Source organism: Cyprinodon variegatus, unplaced genomic scaffold (assembly GCF_000732505.1).
Source record: "Cyprinodon variegatus isolate N-32 unplaced genomic scaffold, C_variegatus-1.0 Scaffold185, whole genome shotgun sequence".
In the NCBI taxonomy this organism is placed as follows: domain Eukaryota; kingdom Metazoa; phylum Chordata; class Actinopteri; order Cyprinodontiformes; family Cyprinodontidae; genus Cyprinodon; species Cyprinodon variegatus.
Window position 1 is genome coordinate 1,177,975 of NW_015150638.1, and position 19,447 is coordinate 1,197,421.

General features: G+C 37.0%; 1 protein-coding gene across 1 annotated transcript; it reads right to left on the reverse strand.

Annotated features, from left to right (window-relative positions):
• Positions 1 to 131: 131 nt before the first annotated feature.
• kiaa1324 (KIAA1324 ortholog) lies at positions 132 to 13,283 on the reverse strand. The gene is made up of 22 exons (XM_015379052.1): positions 13,158 to 13,283; positions 11,567 to 11,687; positions 11,214 to 11,394; positions 10,973 to 11,120; positions 10,818 to 10,898; positions 10,632 to 10,737; positions 10,372 to 10,521; positions 10,090 to 10,178; positions 9,161 to 9,338; positions 8,345 to 8,473; positions 7,807 to 7,897; positions 7,008 to 7,110; positions 6,772 to 6,909; positions 5,264 to 5,524; positions 4,392 to 4,568; positions 4,170 to 4,320; positions 2,774 to 2,870; positions 2,361 to 2,462; positions 2,068 to 2,194; positions 1,742 to 1,920; positions 1,452 to 1,617; positions 132 to 1,378 (listed from the first exon to the last, which is right to left on the reverse strand). Exons 1-22 carry the CDS (start codon positions 13,260 to 13,262, stop codon positions 1,298 to 1,300), a joined length of 2,961 nt encoding a protein of 986 aa, XP_015234538.1. The 5' UTR covers positions 13,263 to 13,283; the 3' UTR covers positions 132 to 1,297.
• Positions 13,284 to 19,447: the final 6,164 nt, after the last annotated feature.

Here is a 19,447-nt window from a genome sequence, read left to right on the forward strand (position 1 = left end):
TATATTATATTGACCAAAAATATGCATTAAAAAATATACATTTCTAATGTCACTACAAATGCAATGTTGATGTCCTCAGCATGACAGACTGAATAATGTTACTCCATTTAATATAAAAACATAATCGAAAAATATATTAAACTTATGATGCCACATTAAAACTACGGTTACAGTTTTTCTACAGCTTCAGCAGCTGCATATGACCATTAATAGAATTTCTCTTCAACTCTTTTTTTTTCTGGCCAGAAAAGAAGAGTATTAGAGTAGAAAATCTGCAGATGAGAACAGGGTGTGCTACACAATACTGTAATACATATAAACAGGAAACATTTATTGAGTGAATCTGGCAAACAAAATATTTCAAAAGAGTATGTGAAATGAGCATCCATTTTCACTAATGATGAGTTCTGTGTTTTTTCATTTATGGAAATATTCTACTTTATAACAAACCATTTGCTTATTAGAATGTAGACAAAATAGAAAATAATATCACACAAATTCACATAATGCTGAAAAAACCTTGACTTAAAAAAAGTTTGAGTTGCATGTAACACTAAATAAAATATCAGTGGAGTTGATTCAGTTTTCCAAATAATCAAGTGAAAAATACAGTGATTTAACATGCAAGTGCACCTCAATAATGGTTAAAGAATTATACCAAATGTTTTATCATTTTATATGGAGCCAATAAGAAGGCAGTATCGGTGGTCAGCTGCTGCTGATACTTACAATAAATATTCTATGATACTCTATTTCAAATAAAGTATATTCATAAAGCATGTTTTAATATAAGGTTCATCAGAAACACTACAATTAGGTCAAATTCACATACTGTCACCACAGCATTATTCAACTTAACAAATAGCTAAACCAGATTTAAGAAGAAAAAAAATAGTTAGGAATGGGAAAAAAATCAACTCCATCCTAATTTACAAAGACCTTAAATTGATCACTTTTACACATCAACGCAAAGTTGAACTTTATTCAGGTTTTGATCATGTTTAAAACCCTCCAGGGGGTAAGAACCACAGCAAATTTCTGTATAAAAAGTTAGTATTTTTACTTCAGGCTTAGTATTATAGCCCGTAACATCAAACACAAAATAAAATTCCCATCGCTTATTTGAAGCTGACCAATGAAATATCTTAAAGACAAATATTTTGATACAAGGAAAATAACAGCATATTTTATTTTGCTTTACAAATGTCTAAGATCAAAAATTCACTGACGCTAAATCTCTAAAACTGAAGGCTTCTTCAGTGCTTTAAGAACTGCTTGTCCTCTGATGTCAGCATCATCAGTCTTCCTCCTCATCTTCCTCTTGCTGGTGCTGTGAAGAAGACTTGAGTGGAACAGAGTCGAATCCATCTGATGTTCTCTGTGAAAACAGTTGTAATGTCCGCTTTAATATTGAGCTGCACAGTGTAAATCAAAATATGATAGTTACAAACCTCTCTGGAGAAAGACTTTATTCTGGTGAAGAAGGATTTATGGGTGAGATCCATGAGGTCATCCTCTGCATCCTCTCCCTCCATTATTGCACAGCTGTCAGCAGTCGGTAGCTCACACTCTTTACCTCCAGAGCCCATCATCAGCCTGGAATACCTATACTGCAGCCTACCAGAGGGATAACCAGATAACATCTATGGTATATGATTTGGTCATGGTCTGTATCTGCTAACGTCCTAAGACACATTATGTTCTATAAAATGTTAAAGGATATAAAATATCTTAGTCTGACTTGCGTGTCTTCTTCCAGAAATAACAACTGAGACTGATGAGAAGCACAGCAGTGATGAGTCCAATGGAAACACCAAACTTGAGCCAGAAATCCATAGTCACACAAGCACTGACTTTTGGTGGTGGCAGAGATTTCCCTCCATAACAGTGCAGGGGCTGCTGCCACACATACGTAGTTGTCTGAGAGACAGAAAGACATATTTTCCCAGTTAAGATCTGTTTCATCAAAAGAAATATTGTCTTTTGAGCTTCTAATAGCATCCTTAATTTTGGGTTATTTTAAAAAAGCAAAAACAGCAAGTGGTTTGCTTTAGTAACGTATGATACCTGAATCCCCTTGTCGCAACTACTGATAATTTCTCTGTAGTGACTTGTAGTGCAAAGTGGGCATGCATGCTGGGTCTCCCACAGGAAGTGAAACGTACAACCATCACATGTCCCTTCAGAACAGCCACTGTTAAGGAAACAAGATCAGAAAGAAAATCACGGCCTTGAAGGGTCTCTACAAAGCGCCCCTTTACCGCAGTTTAGTTTCCGTTAGCTTAACACATCAATGGTGTCAGAGTATGAGTGCCTAAAAGCAAGGTCTGAAGCTGAACTTGGGTTCATTTGTGCAGCACCTGGGCAATATGATGCCATCTTTAACACTGGTTGTGGGGTTACATCGAAGTCTGACAGAGGCGGACCTCCCCTGCTTGCAAGCTTGGGTTGCATCACTGGACCTGAAAAGACCATTGGCAAAACATTAACTGGTTCCAGCATGGAACTTTCTTCTTAAATAGCAAATATATTTTACTAAATAAATTAAAAAAAAATTCAAAAATATAATTTGTGTGGACTTGAAAGTATCACCATGGCCTAATCTTTTTAACTCACTAAATAACAATATTCTATTAGGAAAATTATAATATAAAACCTTCTGTAGATTATTAGATCTTAATTTCACCTAGATAATCAAGCAAACAAAAAGTATTTTATATATATAAAAAAAATGCATGCATATAAAATAAGGTGAGATGATCAGTTCATTTACTTATAATAAAATATGACGTCTGGCAGCTGAGAAGAAGCTGAAGGGAACAAGGATGCTGGAGAAGAGATGCCTTCTAGCGTTGTCTTAGTGGTCACCCCTGCAGAGATAAAACACAGGCAGCATTACTACCTGTTAGACTAAAGGCATTCAATATAAAGGTTTCATATCAATTTCTCGTCCGGTAACCCAAAAATATAACATATAGCCATCACTGGATGATGGATCCCTCTAAATAAGAAAAATAAAAAACACGTGCAATTTTTTTCATGAACTAGGCATATGGCAAAAAAAAAACAACAACAACAAAAACCACGGTTCATAGTTTGGACCTTTTTATTGGATTGCATGTGAGCTTTTGCACAGTGACATTTAAAGCTTACACCGGGTTCAGCTCTGATGCTGTTGTGGTCAATGTCATCATACTTATATTTGCTGCTATAAAGAATAAAGACATTTACACAGATCATGTAAAAATATGTGAAATTTAGAAATGCTTTCTGTTCTCATCCGATTAAAATTAAATTGCAAACTTTGACCTATATAAGAATAGTTAAATTTACCAATATCAGATTTAAACAGTTTGACAAAAATGAACATGCTTTATTTTGTTTTCAGAACATCAAATCTGATTATGATGAGCATTTTCTGAAAGCGATTAGTCACTCCAGAAAGTAATTAAATAGTCTTGCAATATATGACAGAGCTGAGCAATGAATATTTTTTAAATATGCTAAAGAAAAAATGTTAAACTGCAAGGTACTCAAGTAAGAAGTGTAGGAAAATTTCAGGTGGGTAAAGCTTGGGGAAAAAAAACAACCTCACATGTACTGTAGGTACAACAATTGGGTCATTTACACACTTGAATCATTTTTTTTTCCAAACCACACAGGATAAGTGTTTCTTTTTAAAGTGGACTAAGAGGTGCGGCATCACAGTGCCCTTTCCCTATGGACCCTCATGAAAAATCACCCTTTATCATATTAATGTGTTAATAGTTTGTCAATCTTTTGCTGCTATATGTTAAGTCATTTTGACCTGCATTTGCATCTGCAGTCTAAAACTTCACCCAAATACCTTCTCTAACACAAATATCTAACCTGTTATTAGCATGTAGTAACGTTCAGCAAAATGCTACAAAGATATGAAGTCATTTAGAGCAGTGTTTTTCAACCCTGGTCCTCAAGGCACACTGCTCTGCATGTTTTAGATGTTTCTGAGCTTCAGCACACCTGATTCAGATGATTGCAGTTCAGCAAAGCCTGATAATCTGCTATCAATTGATAACAGGTGTGTGAAAGCTGGCAAACATCTAAAACATGCAGGGAAGTGTGCCTTGAGGACCAGGGTTGAAAAACACTGATTTAGAGCAATGGAAAGCCTCAGATTAAGTCCATACCAATGAGCGAGTCTCCAATGATGACTGGTTGAGAAGAAACCAGGCTCTGACTTCGGATGTCAGAAGGAACCATGGTGGATTGACATATGTAGCCTTTGAGCACTTTTTCACTTTCAGTTACGTTGTCCACACAGGAGGCAGGTACTCGACTCTGTGGGAGAAGGACTCTCAAATTGAGCACCACTACCTTAAAAACAAAAGTCTTCAGGATCAGTGTCTCACCTCTGTTCCACACAGATTCAAATTAAAGAGATGAAAATATCGCAGGCCTCTGCTGGTGAAACGGGGGCTGCTGGTGATGCTGGTGACATTAGACAGGGGAGAAAAATCGTAGGTCTGCATAGCCTCTCCTTCCTTCTGAACCCTGAACGTACAGTCGCTGAGACAAGCTGTGTAGACCTGCAGATTGGGAGTCAAAGTTTCATTCTATGCTGTTCAGTGTGGGAGGATTTACTTAACAATTTGATCTAATCTTCGGTGGAAAACCAGAAAAAAAACAAAGTGTAAGAGAAAATCAGGTACAATTATGAGATAGATCACATTCTGCTTTTGCTGGTTTAGTGAGTTACTTCTTGAAGGTTTGTCTTTCTAGGGTGAAGGGATTTAATGCGCTAAAAAGAGTAGATGATGAGAATGATAAAACAAATGTTTACCTTTACAGCCAGTGGGGGGGTGAAGACTCTTTTACAGATAGTCATGTTTTTTTACATTTTGCCACATTACAAACAATAGGAAAAGTATTTCATAAGACATTAAATAACATAAACCAGTGTAATATTCATAAAGTCAAAGAAAATTAGATACCTATCTTCACCTCAAAAATTGATTTTAGGGAACATTTAGTAGAACAGGAGCATGTAGATGAAAGACAACAGACCACTCATCCATGCTAATTAACTATTTTTTGCACTCTAATCTTTCCTGCACTGTTTTTACTAAAGTTGTTCTGTTTTGTCACCTCTGCTAAATACATTAAAATGCTAGAATCCTAATCCAATTTATTACACTTTAGTTTGACAGTTTAGTCTAAAAACACAAGTTTGTAATTTAAGAGAAAAAAAAAAAACAGCCTTTCAAAGCCCTCAGAATATTACCCTGTTTGTCTTTGTGTTTGGTCCACACTGGACGCATGCTGTCTCTCCAACAGGCTGACTGGCTTTGATGAAGGTATTTGGTGGACATCTCTCACATGCTCCTGTGCCATTGGCCATATAGTGTCCAGGTGGGCATGGGACACAGGTGGAGTCCTTATTGGATGTGGCAGGACAGCGGCGACACTGAAAGGCCACTCCTCCAATCACATTGGTGATGTGGATGGAGTAGATCTTTGCTGCATCAGTGCTATAGTTCCTGTCCTGAGAGGTCAGAAACATAGTTACTCATTTTTAGAGACTCAATAGTATCCTACTCTTTATCCTATAATGCAATTCAAAACCTGTGAAAAGGAAGCATTATACTACAGGAGCAAGAGGACTAGAGTAGAGTTTATTATACAACTCAATACTGCCATCTAGAGTTGAATAAACAGTTTAGAGTTTAAATCATTTTTACACAGAACTGCAGCTGTTGCTATATGCCAAGCAATGATGCTGATATTTCTCTAAGTGCACTGTGTAAACATTTATATGTGCTTTATATTGGACTCTTGGACACTCCAATTAATAAATGTCCATACAGATGTTTATATATAGTACTGTATGTTTTTTTTTGTTTTTTTTACAACAACAATATGGTTGTGATGGCTGGATTTCTGTCTTCTTGGGGAAAAAATGTCGACATTCTCCTTTGGACCAATCTTTTTCAGAATTGTAAAAGTTTTTATTAGGAGTTACCAATGTTTACATTTTGATCGCTGCTGCACTTTATAAACGGAAACGTTCATATTAACTGCTAAGCTGCTGCTCATTCACTGTCGGAAAGCTGTATGCATCAAAATTTCTTTTGTACACTCTGTATACAAAATGACTATAAAGTTTGTCTAAGTCTAGGCCTATTAAGTTAAGATAATTAAAATACAAACTATATTGAACATCCTCTGCAAATTAATCAGGTTGTTTGATCATTAAACATTCTTAATATATGGAAATGTTATGTTTGCATTAAACTTTGCTCTCAAAATAGAATTAGAAATAAGTAAAATAGTTTTATTAATTCCTCCAGAATACTCAAACTCGCATTCGCCACAGCTACAAGAATAAAAGGGCTCAATCATCATCTCAGCGTGTCATCAAATTTGGCAGAGGCCTGTTAATGAGCCATCCATTTGATCTAGGTGTGTTAGAGCAGAAATGTTTCCAAAAGCTGCTGTTTTTTGCTTCTTGAGAACTGAATTAGAGAACCCTATCGGTAATCCATTGAAAATACAGTGATAGAAGAAGAACATTTCTTATAATTGTGTTTTTAGATTCGATTTTTCCTTCAACTGAAAGATCGGCTCATTGTGCTACATGAAGTCCAGGGGGTAACTTCCTAATCCCTGCAGCTAGTTTTGAACTTTAACATCTAGGATGAAAGAAAATAGTGTGTTTGTGTCTCTAGGCTGGCAGGCATAGCTGGAGGGTAAAAAGTGAGCTGTGACTGTCAAATGTGTGATGCATCGCACCATGCTGAGGTCCTCAGTGCGTTGAAAGGTCCATGTGAAGCTGACAGTGTTGTTGTTCTGGATCAGGTAAGTGTATGACTGCTTGCCATTTCTGCCCTTCCACTGCTCCACCAAATGATTACTCCACTTACTATAACCCTGCAGAGAAATAATATGCATGCATTCCTAACTCATGTCAGAGAGAAAAAAAAAAACGAACAAATTAAAAACAAAAATCAAAAACAAAAAATACTCACCGCTAAGAAGTAGAAACTGCAGACAGACGTACAGATGGTCTCAAACACAAAGGTGATACGAGACAGTTCACTCCGTTCATTGGCTTTTGCCATGGTCTGAGCCCTTATATAACCAAGAAACAGTTAATTAAACTTTACTCTTAGATAAAAGTCACATAATTGTCTCATTATCATTAACATCCTACCATATATGAAAACAATGCATTATTTTCCTTCCATTTCCAAATTTGCCATTATTTTATATTGGCACATCTCTTAAAATTTGTGTTGCACTGATACCGATACCAGTATCGGACGGGTTCCCGATCCAGCACTAAATTGGTGGTATCTGTATCGGTGAGTAGCAACAAATAGGGCACCGATACCATTTTGAGAGCCAAAAGTTTATTCAACTATTGTCACCCGTTCCAGGTAGGCAAAAAAAAAGTTCTACTGGATTCACTTAGTATTAGTCTTTTTTTTTTGCTTCACAAACAAAGGCAGCAGCTTGACAAAGCCATGATGGCAATTATTTTACAACCGAGTAGTATGCAATTCTTCAGATATACACAAACACATCAATTTCAGACAGATTGGTATGGTATGGTATCGATATCGGCCAATACTAAACAGCCAGGTATCGGGGCCAAAAAATGGCATTGGCACAACACTTCTTAAAATCCCAGTGAAATACATTGAGATCATGTGATTACAGGTATGAATCCTTTAGTTAGGTGCTTCTAGCAATCAGAAAACTTTTAGACATAATAAATAAAACTTGGAAGACTCAATGTTACTGCTGCATTTGGAATATTCTCACCTGTACGCAGGAACATTGAGGGTCAGCGTCAGGTAGTCAGTGTCCTGAAACCCTGGGATGGTGTAGATATACTCTCCAGCTACTTCCCATGCTGCCATTGGATATTTCATCAATAACAACAATAGTAGTAACATTTTAATCCAGATTATTCAAACTGGAAGATGAACCCAACATTTGTTACTAAAACCACATAATATACCTACTCATGGAGACTAAAGGCTGAGCACCCCAGTTACAAAAGGACTAAAATGTGGTAAATTATTCTGTCCCAAACTTGCCTGTAAAGAAAAGTATCCACACAGCTTCTGCTGTGACATATTGTTTTTTGTGTTTTTTAAAAAGGTCAACAGTTAAAACATTTTAAAAATCTGTAAATGTAACTAAGTTGTAACATTAAGACATTTTCAAAATAATATTAACTTTAGAGTTACCGTGCATGTTTAAGTTTGGTATCTTCTTCGATCTCTGACTATTTCACCCCTTCACTCATTTTCCCATTTTGATTCAAAGCTACCAAAGCTAGAAGCTGGTGTCTCACCTGTTCTCCGCTCTGAGTTGCTGAACTCCTCATGAAAGACAGTGCTCTCCATGTTCCTCGGCAAAGTGTTCCACCACTTGTACTCGAATCCCAGCAGTGGTTCTGTGCCAACAGGGCACTTTTTACAAACTGTCAATAAACAAGAAAATATAGAAAAATGTGTGTATTCTATCAATATATGGTAGTATGTTATACATTCATCTGTTGTTTATTATGCTATTTCAGTGCTTGGATGAAATTAGTCAAGTCCTCTATTTGTAAATATATTGTTAAAAATTTTCCAGCTATTAAAAACATTCTTACTAAACCCCTTAAAACCAGACTCTGGCTTCTTCAGTAAGTTGAATATGCATATACCATCAGATGTAGATGATAAATGTAGTATCAGACTGTTTAACTCAATTTATTTTCACTTTTCTCCGAAAATAAAGGCCATCTATTGGAGACACATACTGCAAATTTATTATTTACCGTTAATTTGAGTAGATAAATAGGATGATTTGCCAATGGAATCAGTATTTTTACTCTTAAAATAATATAATTAGATAATATGCGCTTGAAATAAGACAATGCAATTGTTTTTTCTTATTTTAGATGTAAATTGTCTTGTTCCATTGGCAAAGTGTCTCACTTACCTCCTCAATTCAACAAAAATGCAGTCTTTTTAAGAAAAAAAAAAAGACTTGCTTAGATTTACATTTTTGCAGTGCATGGACCTGAGGACTGATACGGAACTGCAAATTTCCACTAATGTCCCAGTGAAATCTCCTTCATGTTTACAAGAAAAGAGGACCAATGTGAGTACAGAATGAGCACCTTTTCCATCTGAGTAGGAATCGTTGCTGCAGGGCTCACAACCTGAAGAGTTGGTCACAAAGAAGCCTGGGTTACATGGCGGACATGTCTGTTTCTCGCCTGATGCTGGAAGCCTCACCGCTCCTTCAATAACCTCGCTGCAGATCTTTGGTTCGATCCATTTGTACATGAGCTGAGTCTGAGACGCACAGGCGAACAGAACATTTGACAAAATTATTTTGCACTGCTTTACAAAACCCTTAACATTTCACATTTTTGACATTACACCCAAATATTCAGAATTATTTTATTGATATTTCATCTCAGTAAATATAATTGTTTTGTGTGTATGTATTCAGATCCTTTGGGTTTAACAGGTTTGCTGTAAGCAAAGGTGTACGTTTTGTTGGTGCATGTATCTGATAACTACAGACTACCATTTTTCTTCCTTTTCTTTGCTAAATAGTTCAAACCTGGTCAAAATTAATGGAGAATATCTGTGAACACCAGGTTTCCAGGCTTGCAACTGACTTTTTAAATTAGATTCAGGTCACAGGCACTTTGACTATACCGATCTATAATATGAATAAAAGTGTATCTATTTTTTTTTTTTATTGTAGCTCTGGTTATTGGAAGTTAAAGATCCAGCCCAGTTTACAGTTATATGTATATTTTGTTTCCCTAATAAAGAAAAGGATCCCCCTGGCATAATGCTGCCACTTCCATGTTTTATTGTGGATGATGTTCCAAAACACAAATGCATGCCACACTTTGTTTTCAGTGTTGAAAGAAATTTGATAATAGCTAACAAAATAATTACGGTTTATTGTTATAATTATATTTCACAATCACTCTAAACAGCCTGATAATTATGGTTACATCAGATGGGTGCATTCATTATTTCTGTTGTTCTTTGGTTCTGCCAAACAGGAAAGCAGATCTCTGATTACCTTTCCCTCAGAGTCGCATGGGGTGTGGGTGTAAAAGTAGTCACTGTTTGTACATGCAGGTCTTGGTTTACAGCTCCCTGAACCAGGTACTGGTGACATGAAAAAGGCAAGCAAAAACAGAGCTGAAAGATGTGAACGAGAATAAAACTCACATTAAGATTTTGTAAAAAGGCCTCTCAGTCGCCACTTAAATGTTTAACTTTACATGCCGACTTCATTGTGTTAGTGAAACTAGACAACATTTAATGGCTGCAGGTGTACAGGATATATGGAGAAGCATACCAGCATATTTGTCTGGTTCACAATCATGGCAAACAGTGGCGCCCTTGTTGGAGTAGGTATCAGCGGGGCAGGGGATGCAGCGAGCAGATCCTGCTTTTGAGCTGTGTGTGCCGGGTTTGCAGTGGAAACACTCAGATGTGTAGGCAACTCCTAGAGGAAAAAGATCAATCAGCAATTAATCATTAACAGGCAAAGGCAGTTTGGGGAGAAAACAAAACACTTAGGCTTCCAGACACACATAAAGGAAGCTTTTGATGTACCTGAGACCTGAATATTTCTTAACAGCACAGGTGTGACAGCACTGCCCTGCCAATCATATGCTGCAGTCCGCCAATACAGAACGTTGTTTCCTTTGCTCAGCTCTACCTGCAAAGAGGAAGTGTGAACTAATTACAGAGTTTTTCTTCTAAAGGAAAAATGATGGGATTGTGTTGAAGTGTACAAACCTTGTAGTTACTCCAGCTGCTTTCTGAAATCCTCATCCAGCGACTCTCAGAATCTGTGGACTGACACTGGTCGTTCTGAACCTAAAAGAGAAATGAAGATTTTACCCAATATTTTCTCATTTTCTTGAAAACGTATACACAGCTTCTGTACTTACAAAGAACTCAAAATAGATGTTGCTGTCCGGGTAGAAATATTCAAAGTAGAGAGATCCTGGTTTCTTCAGGTTCACAGCATAAGAGAGCGTTGCAGTGCACTCATCTGTGTTGGAGGCCACATATTCACCCTTTGGTGTCCAGGTGGAGCTGCAAGAGCATCATCAGTACAGAAACGGTTTATCGAAACCCTCAAGACATAAGGAAGGCAATATGTAACAATGCATTCATGTTTACACTCACTTAGAACAGTTGATTTTGGCATTCCCTTCATTTATCATCATCCCATGAGTGATAAAACCCATTGGTAGGTTGTCCCAGTCTTCAAAGGCGATGCTGGTTCCGGAAGAGTAGGTGCCTGCAGAGCACTTCTGGCACTGCTGTGACTGCATGTCAAGGAACTCTCCTTCATTGCAAGAAAAAGCTAAACACAAAAAAAAAATATAGAAAATAAACCTAAAGCAGAGAAACAATACTACTTTTCTTTAAGTTTAAAGCCTCTCTAATACAATTAAATGTGATCTACCTGGACACAGATTTATATTTAGAGGTAAACAAATGTGTAAATAGGGTTCCAGGTGGGGTTGGTTTCTTACTGCAGTAAGTCCCTTTGACTGGATCTGGGAGGCCTGTGCACGTTTCTGCTTTGTTGGGAATCGCTACCCTCCATCGTGACCCGAGCACATCACACTCTGTATACTCAAAGTGATAATCTGACTGTGGAGGAAAAACACAGGTGTGAGTTTCACACAGATGGCCCAACAGAGTGAATGACACATGAGATGCAAACAAGCCGGCAAAAATGGCAGAAAAAAGCTTGAAAAATGTCATCGAAGTTAGAGGAAAATTTTTTACAGATTAAGGAAAGAATATTGAAAAAGAAGAGCACCTTGCTTTGAAATTAGATCACCGGGTCATTGTGTACTTCTGGTATTTTAATCCTCTACCCAGTCCAGCCTCCTTGACAAATAAAAGGATAGGCTAATATTTGCTATGGAGGCTGTTTCAACTGTTAAACTTATCAAGGAAGTGCTTCAGTTTATCTAAAGACCTCAGGTGTTATATAGTGAGCTGAAGGAAGAAAAGCCAACTCTTATAACCCTTCTGTAAACATGCATGTCTTCCAAGAACAACAGAGCTACATGTAAAATGTTTTAACCCATCCCACCAAAAGTAATGTACTTTGGGAAATGACCAGATGTGACTCAAACAGGAGTCAATCCAGGATAACTAAGCTCTTGATAATCTGTAGATCTGGTCTCTGGTCAACAACAAGGTGTAATATTCCAGGGAAGGTCTCTCAGTAGACCAATCAGGGTCTTCTGGGATTAATAGTTAACAGAAACAGCTGTACCAGCACTGCTCTGCCCCCTTTTTTTTCTTTTAAAGCCTCTGCATTAGCTGACCTTAGGAAATGAACGTGTGTTTGAGTGGGGGAGTCTAATGTTAAAATGCAGCAAACTGGAGATGCATGGGTCTTAACTTAATCACCTTCTTTGAACAAACATGAGGAAACCAAGGCAACAGGTCATCATGTCAGCTTCTCTTCATGGTCAATGAAGCTGGCATGGAAACCTGCTCTGGATTGCTCCTAAATGTATATTCTAGCACATTACGGAAACTCCACAAAAAGGAAAAACTCTTTGCACTACTCTAAGTGAGTCGTCTTCAAATTCAGGTGATATAAAAACCGTTTTGGGTGCTATGAAAATGAACTGCTGTTATGCAAACTGAAAACTGATACGGGAGTATGCTGAGAGCAGAGCAGATAGCGCAACATATGAAGTTTGTAGTAAGGAAAAAGTATATCTGATAATCATATCAAGAACAGATGGGAGCAGATTTAAGTACAAGCCATTGTTATAAAGAAATTGGTGTTCTTCCTGCAGAAATGTCAGAAAAGTCAAGAGACAGCCTTTTTATATCTTTTGGAAGAAAAACAGCTATAACAACAGAAAACATTTCTCAAAGTTCATTTATCATAAAACACTGTTTCCTCTAATTATATCTATCTTAAATAGGATTGAATTAAGTTGCAAAGTTGAATATTTCCTGATTATTAATTGTTCTTAACAGCAGCACCTCTAAGCATTTGTCTCACCATCTGTCACCAGCCATGACATTAACAGAAGAAAATATAGTAAAAGGTAATGCAACTGTTGCTAACAGTGGTATAAATCTTCTCACCTCTTTACACATAGGTAGATCTGCACAGGTATATGTGACAAGCACCCAAAGCAGGAAAAAACAAAGAGTGCAGATCCTCAGGTGGCCCGGACCTCGCTCCATCATAGCTGTGGTGGTGCTGAAGTGATGCAGCGGTGTTGATTCAGGCCCTCAGGTGCTTCATGTCTGACTGTAGGAGGTGTGGCTTACCTTTAGCTGTGAGCAAATAGGAAGAGATAATTGGCCTTAAATAATGTATAAGGTGTTCAACATTGTTTACCATCATAATGATGCATTATTTAGTCCATAAGATACAATAAATATACTTATAAATTAGACTGGATTAAGTTGATAACCTTAATTTTATTATTGTTAAAAGACATGTCAGCAATACCCTTCATTTACGTATACCTAGAGCAAACAAACTGCACATCTAGACCACATTTCTATGAAAAAAGTACTTTCCTTATATTTTTTAAGTTTATCTTGGTTTTTACTCTAAATATACACTTGTTTACTTTTCACATTTTCATACAATTATACCTTAAATGGAAACAAGCTTGAATTGAAGATCCCTAAAATAAAATCATTGCAGGTGTGAAGCTTAATTTAGATATTTTTATTTAATGGTGCTTCATCTAGTGACGATAGAAATTACAAAAACAAAACCAATATATAGCTGCAAATCCCAGATAAGAAGTTTACGATGGTATAAATGTAGATAAATGGTCCTATATTTATTAGGTTAGTTAATAAAGTAAGATTGTATCCATGCAACTTGCAAAAACGGAATGAAATTAATTCGGTGAAAGATTAGTTTTAACTTTAGAAAGAAAGAAACGCTCTAAAATGGGTTCTGCAAGCGTTTGCCGGACACCAGTTGATAAACAACGTAACTTAAAGCTGATCGTAGTATTTTATTGCTTCATAAAGCAAGGTTTGTTGCCCTTTTTAAGGAAATATTTCAAACAAGTCACTAATGTTGAGGTGACTTTTCTGTGAATTCTTCCTTCATGCTATTGTCCTCTAATTTAGACAGAAGACAGAAGTTTCACAATTACAATAGATCCTTGATTGTATGTATGACCCAGACCAGGAAACTGTCATCCTGCTGACAATCAGATAAAATTGTAATCAGCCAGACCTTAATTTACATATATTTCAGTGAAGCAGTATTGCATTGGATTAATACAGTTGTGCTTGAAAAAGCACACAAATAATTGAATTTGTCCCAGACAAATTAAAGTACCTTGCTCATGAAAAGTGAATCAGCACACCCATCAACAGGTAACTTTACCTCAATTTCAGTGATTTCCTCTATATATATATATATATATATATATATATATATATATATATATATATATATATATATGCACTTATAAAAAAAAAAGATATCAGCTGAGGTCTTTATGACTTTAATGAAAGGGTATTTAAACTTTCAAGAAATGCTAGCTGAGCTGTGGGTTTAAAAAACTAAGGTGTTAGCTAACAAAAAGCAGATTAAAACAGGTTGTTTTCAATGTTGCTTTATCATTATCTTTAGTTTGATTTACTTTGGTGATTTATAAATCCATTTTGAGTTGAACTGTCTCAAGTTGTCTTTAGATGCTGCAACTTGATACTGGGCTTAGATTAGTTAGGTAAACCAGACCTTTTAGAGGCCTTGACCTTTTGTTTGTGCATAAAAGGAAAACTACTACTCGAAAAAGGACTTCAATACAATTAAACTATAGTGTTACAGAGCATTTAAATGTGAATTTATATGCACTTAATTTATTCAGGTTTCAGCCTAATTAAAAAAATGTATCCAATCTATATTCTCATAAAAAAAGACAGCAGCTGTGCTATTTTATGAAACTTTTAAATGTTAGCCTTTGTTTGTATTCTACCATGTACATTTAATTAGTTAAATGTAAAAGATTTTTCAGTTTCTCATTTAAAAGTGAATCCTACATTAGTAAAAATGTTATCACAGCTAAATGACACTAAAACACCTTTCATCATGAAATTTTCTTAAATTTTTTTTTTTTTTAAACCTAAACTTCAGGGACTTTTATTTATGTTGATATAGGAATATTGTTAAGTTTACCCCTTTGTTTTTTCTCTTTTGAGCAGAAAAAAACATTTAGGAAACCCAATCATGTCACCCAAAGAGAAGAACCCTGGAGGTGCCTCTATATCACTGCTACCCAAGCCAGCGTAATGTTGTGAATATTTAGGTATCTATCATGTCACTATGCTTATTAGATACAGCCAGAAACCATGATGCACCTTCAGCCAGTTGTTTTCTCCTTTTTTAACCTCAAAATTCCAAAAGACCAGCTAAGCTTGGTGTATGACCACCATAAGAACTTCTTCTGGAGCAAGAATCAAATGTTGTGCCAGAGGAAAACTCTCAATGAGAATGATTGGTGCGTGTTAGGAAGGGGAATTTTATGGTATTCCAGAGAATGAGATCAGGGTTTGGGTCGACCCAAAGAGGGGGTCCATTCACAGCTCAAGATGAAGGTAAAAATTAGGGTGTTATTATAGAACTAGTTCCTTGGTTGTAGAAAATTATTTATCTAACAAAAAGCTCATCCCACCTTTTTCATATTAGCATATGAACTCTTAAGTAGCGTTCCATTCTGAATCCCTTGGTTTCAATTTGAGGTTGGTCCCATACTGGCAGATTTAAGGGCTTCAACTCCTCTGGGAAGTGTGGACCATTTTTACAGAAGTGAATTTGAGTTCATAGATGTTGACTCCATTTCATTCCGTAAGTTTTCTATTGGGTTGAAATCAGGGCTCTGTACCGGCCAATCAATCTCATTTACGTCTTTGGCTCATTGGGGTATAGTCACGTTAGGAAAGAGGTGATCTCCAAACTGATCCCACAAAGCTGGGTGCATCCAATTATCCTAAATCTGTTGGTACGTTGAAGCATGAAGAGTTCCTTTTGTTGGAACTTGTCAGACAAGTACTGTTCTCCTTGCACCAATCAATCAGACTCTTCCAAGTGGAGTAACACAATTTATCACAACAGGAAGTTTGGAGGTCTGTAGCTACTGACTATGTAGAAAGTTTGCCACCTTTTCAAATAATATACTGGCACCACCCAGTCAGGCAAATTCACTAGATTTGTTCCACATGTGGAATCTTATCACAGCAGCACAATGGGTGAGAAAAAAAAAGAATAAATCACTGCTTCTGGTACTCAAACCATTTTTTATATGAATGAATCATATATAGGTGCTTGGTTTTATACACCGGTTTATGGAAGTGATTGGAAAACTTGATTCCAATTATTTACATGGGTAAGTAAATACATTAATATAGTGAAAGTAATACTATTTGAACCTGTGAATGTTTTCCTTCACAGATTTTTTCAACCCAGAGAAGCTGAAGATGTATGGAACAAATAGAACATTAACATAATTTCAGGATGAGACGTCAAGAACTACCACCTGCAACTGCTGCTAAACATAAAGGCCTGATATTAAAACCGTCTTCTCAGAGTTTTTGTTGCCAATGTCTTCAGTGAACAGAGCAACAAAATAGAAAAAAACTAACACTGAACTTAAAGAAATTGTTTTGATACTTTTGTTTCTTCTTTTTCACCATTTTAAAGAGAGCACAGAAACAATTAAGTAAAAAAATTATATATATATATTCCTCAATGGAAAGAGAAAAGTGCAAACTGTGTAAAAAAGAAGAGTCAAAACAATGTAAACAGAAAATATGTACAAATGAAAACCATTGTAAGTAAAGATCTGCCCTGGCTTTTTTTTGCACCGTTTGATGAAAGCTGATGTGTTCCACTCATTGGGAGGAAGCATGTGAGGCCCATTAAAGATGCAAAGAACGGTCATCTCCTCGGCGTACTCTAGATTCTGCAGAAGCTTCAATTAAAAAAAATAGAAACACCATTAGAGTTAAGAACAAGAAAACTGTTTCACAGATTGCAGGTGATTAACAAGAAAGAAAAAAAAAAACACCAACCAACAGGTTTTTCAGAACCTGTTGTCATGCACAGATGTTTAGCTGTAATTAACACATATTAAGCAATTAAAAAAAATTAAAAAAAAAAGATCAGATAAATTAATTTGCATGCTTGGCTATTTTCACAAAAGCAGCTCAGTCACACAGGAAGTTGCACTGTAAATAAATGATGCAGTGATTGTCCCCTTTGTGGTGTTGAAGAAGTACTGAGAAGTTGTCTCTTTGCAGGTGGTGCGAACTACAATATCAAACACTCTCCTCTCATTTATGGGATCCATTCCCTAGGAAACAAAACATACACACAGACTCATCTAGTGGACCTTCTCTGGATGCATCTCTACCATTCCTTGTAATTCCATTTAACATAAGGCTGTAGTCTCTACTACTATATCTAGGCAATTAAAGCCTATCTAATCTAAAAGTCCTTAGTTAATTTGAAAGAGACCTGGTTGATCTCATCCACCACTCTGAATGGGCAGTGGTTAAGCTCTTGTAAGGCCATCAGATAAAGCATTGTGGAGACGCTCAGCTCGCCTCCGCTCTAATGATGCACCGTCAGCTCATGGAGCTGTGTGCTGCTGTCGAACTTCACACAAATGCGGATCCCATACTTGTCATATTCCTCCTGAAAGGAAAGCAGGAGATTAAATAGGTTTGTGTTCAAAATGCTAAAAAGTAATCAGAACAAATGTTTGCCACACATAAGTTTTTGGGAACTGAGAAGTGAAGAAAAAATTTACTCAAAGTTGCATAGGTTTACAAATAATGTTCTTAGTCACTCATCTTTGTCTATAGCTGCTGTTACCCTAGTGATGGCATTTACCTCATTCTGCGAGTGCAAATCCACCTCTCCTGCAATCTGCATGGGGCGGAAGAATTCACTGAATTTGTCATTTATCTGTTCCACCAGCAGCTTCAGAGGGTTCAGCCAGCGTTCCTTGACCTGAAGCACACATACGGATACAGAAACAAAATGTCTTCTGTTACAGACATTACAGCAAACACAGTTTCAGTAGAAAGGCTGCAATATCACAACGTACCTCAGATATATTCTGTCTGTAGGCATTCAAGGCTTCTGTCCTCAGTTTACATCATCTGTTATATTTTCACAAAGACCAGTGAAGCACTCAGCTCTGGAGCGTTCCTCATTCAGCATGACATCAACCTCATCCAGTGTGTCAGGCAGTTTGCTGAATGCCTGCAATGGCATAATGATTAATAAGACATTCTACAATAAAAGGCTTTCAGAGCAAATATTACAAAAACTCCAGCAGAAGACAAAGATGGAGGATGAGCACTAACATTACGCAGATCTTCTGATATCGCCTCATCTGGCTGCATCCGACAGTTTGACTTTGCCCTCTTCAACAGGCCCTTGCACTGCTCTGTCAGCTGAATCTTTCTCTTCTCCAGGTGGCTGCATCTTTGCTACAATGAAGAGTCGAGTTAAGGTTTAGGATCTGAGACCTCAGTATAAACAAGGCATCAATCCAACTGTGCTTTACAATTCTTTCTTCCATAGTTTTAAATTCAGAGGCGCCTTCCCTGCAGTCATTTTCAAGCTTAGCCTTCTCAACAGTCAACCCCGCCATCTCCAAAGCCAGGTACACCTTCTCCATTGTTAACTTTGCTTTCAGCCTCAGATGGTGGGAAGATGGAGGAAAGGTTAATGCACAAAAGAAAAATGCAGCACTGCACAGTGGTAGTGCAAATATATGGATTGTGAACTCGGACATAAGAAGCCTTAAGGGGCTTTATCTTTCTACAACCAAGAAATAGACAACAGCTTGGCAGAGGAATCAGATGAAATTCAGAATAGAATATTTACTTTGACTTGATCGACGATGACAACTTAAACATGACAACTGTTTAGCATCTTAACATCCACCTAACTTTTGACAGAAACTGCAGAGATTTTTGCTCCATCAGAGCACTTAAAGGCGTGACCGTCTTCTCAGGCTTTTGCAGATTAGGGCGATCTTCAGGTGAGAGCAGCTGTACTCTTCATGTTCAAGTGATGGAGTTGCTTCCTGACCGTGTGTGGAGGGGAAGATTCGGGTTCTTTATTCTACTGTCTCCACCTGCAGCGCAGCCAGCCTTATATATAGCAACTAGACAGAGAAACTGCGTCAGTGGCATTACCATTTAGAAGGAATAGAGTGATAATAAGCTCTGGGGAGAAACGACGGTGACCGAAACAGAGATTGAGTAAAGTCTCTTTGTGAAACGGAAAACTCAGAGTTTCCCAAAAATCAGGTTTAGAAAACTTAGGTTTTAATAAATCTGCTTTGAAAAATGGAACCCAGGTGTCATGAATAATGAAAACA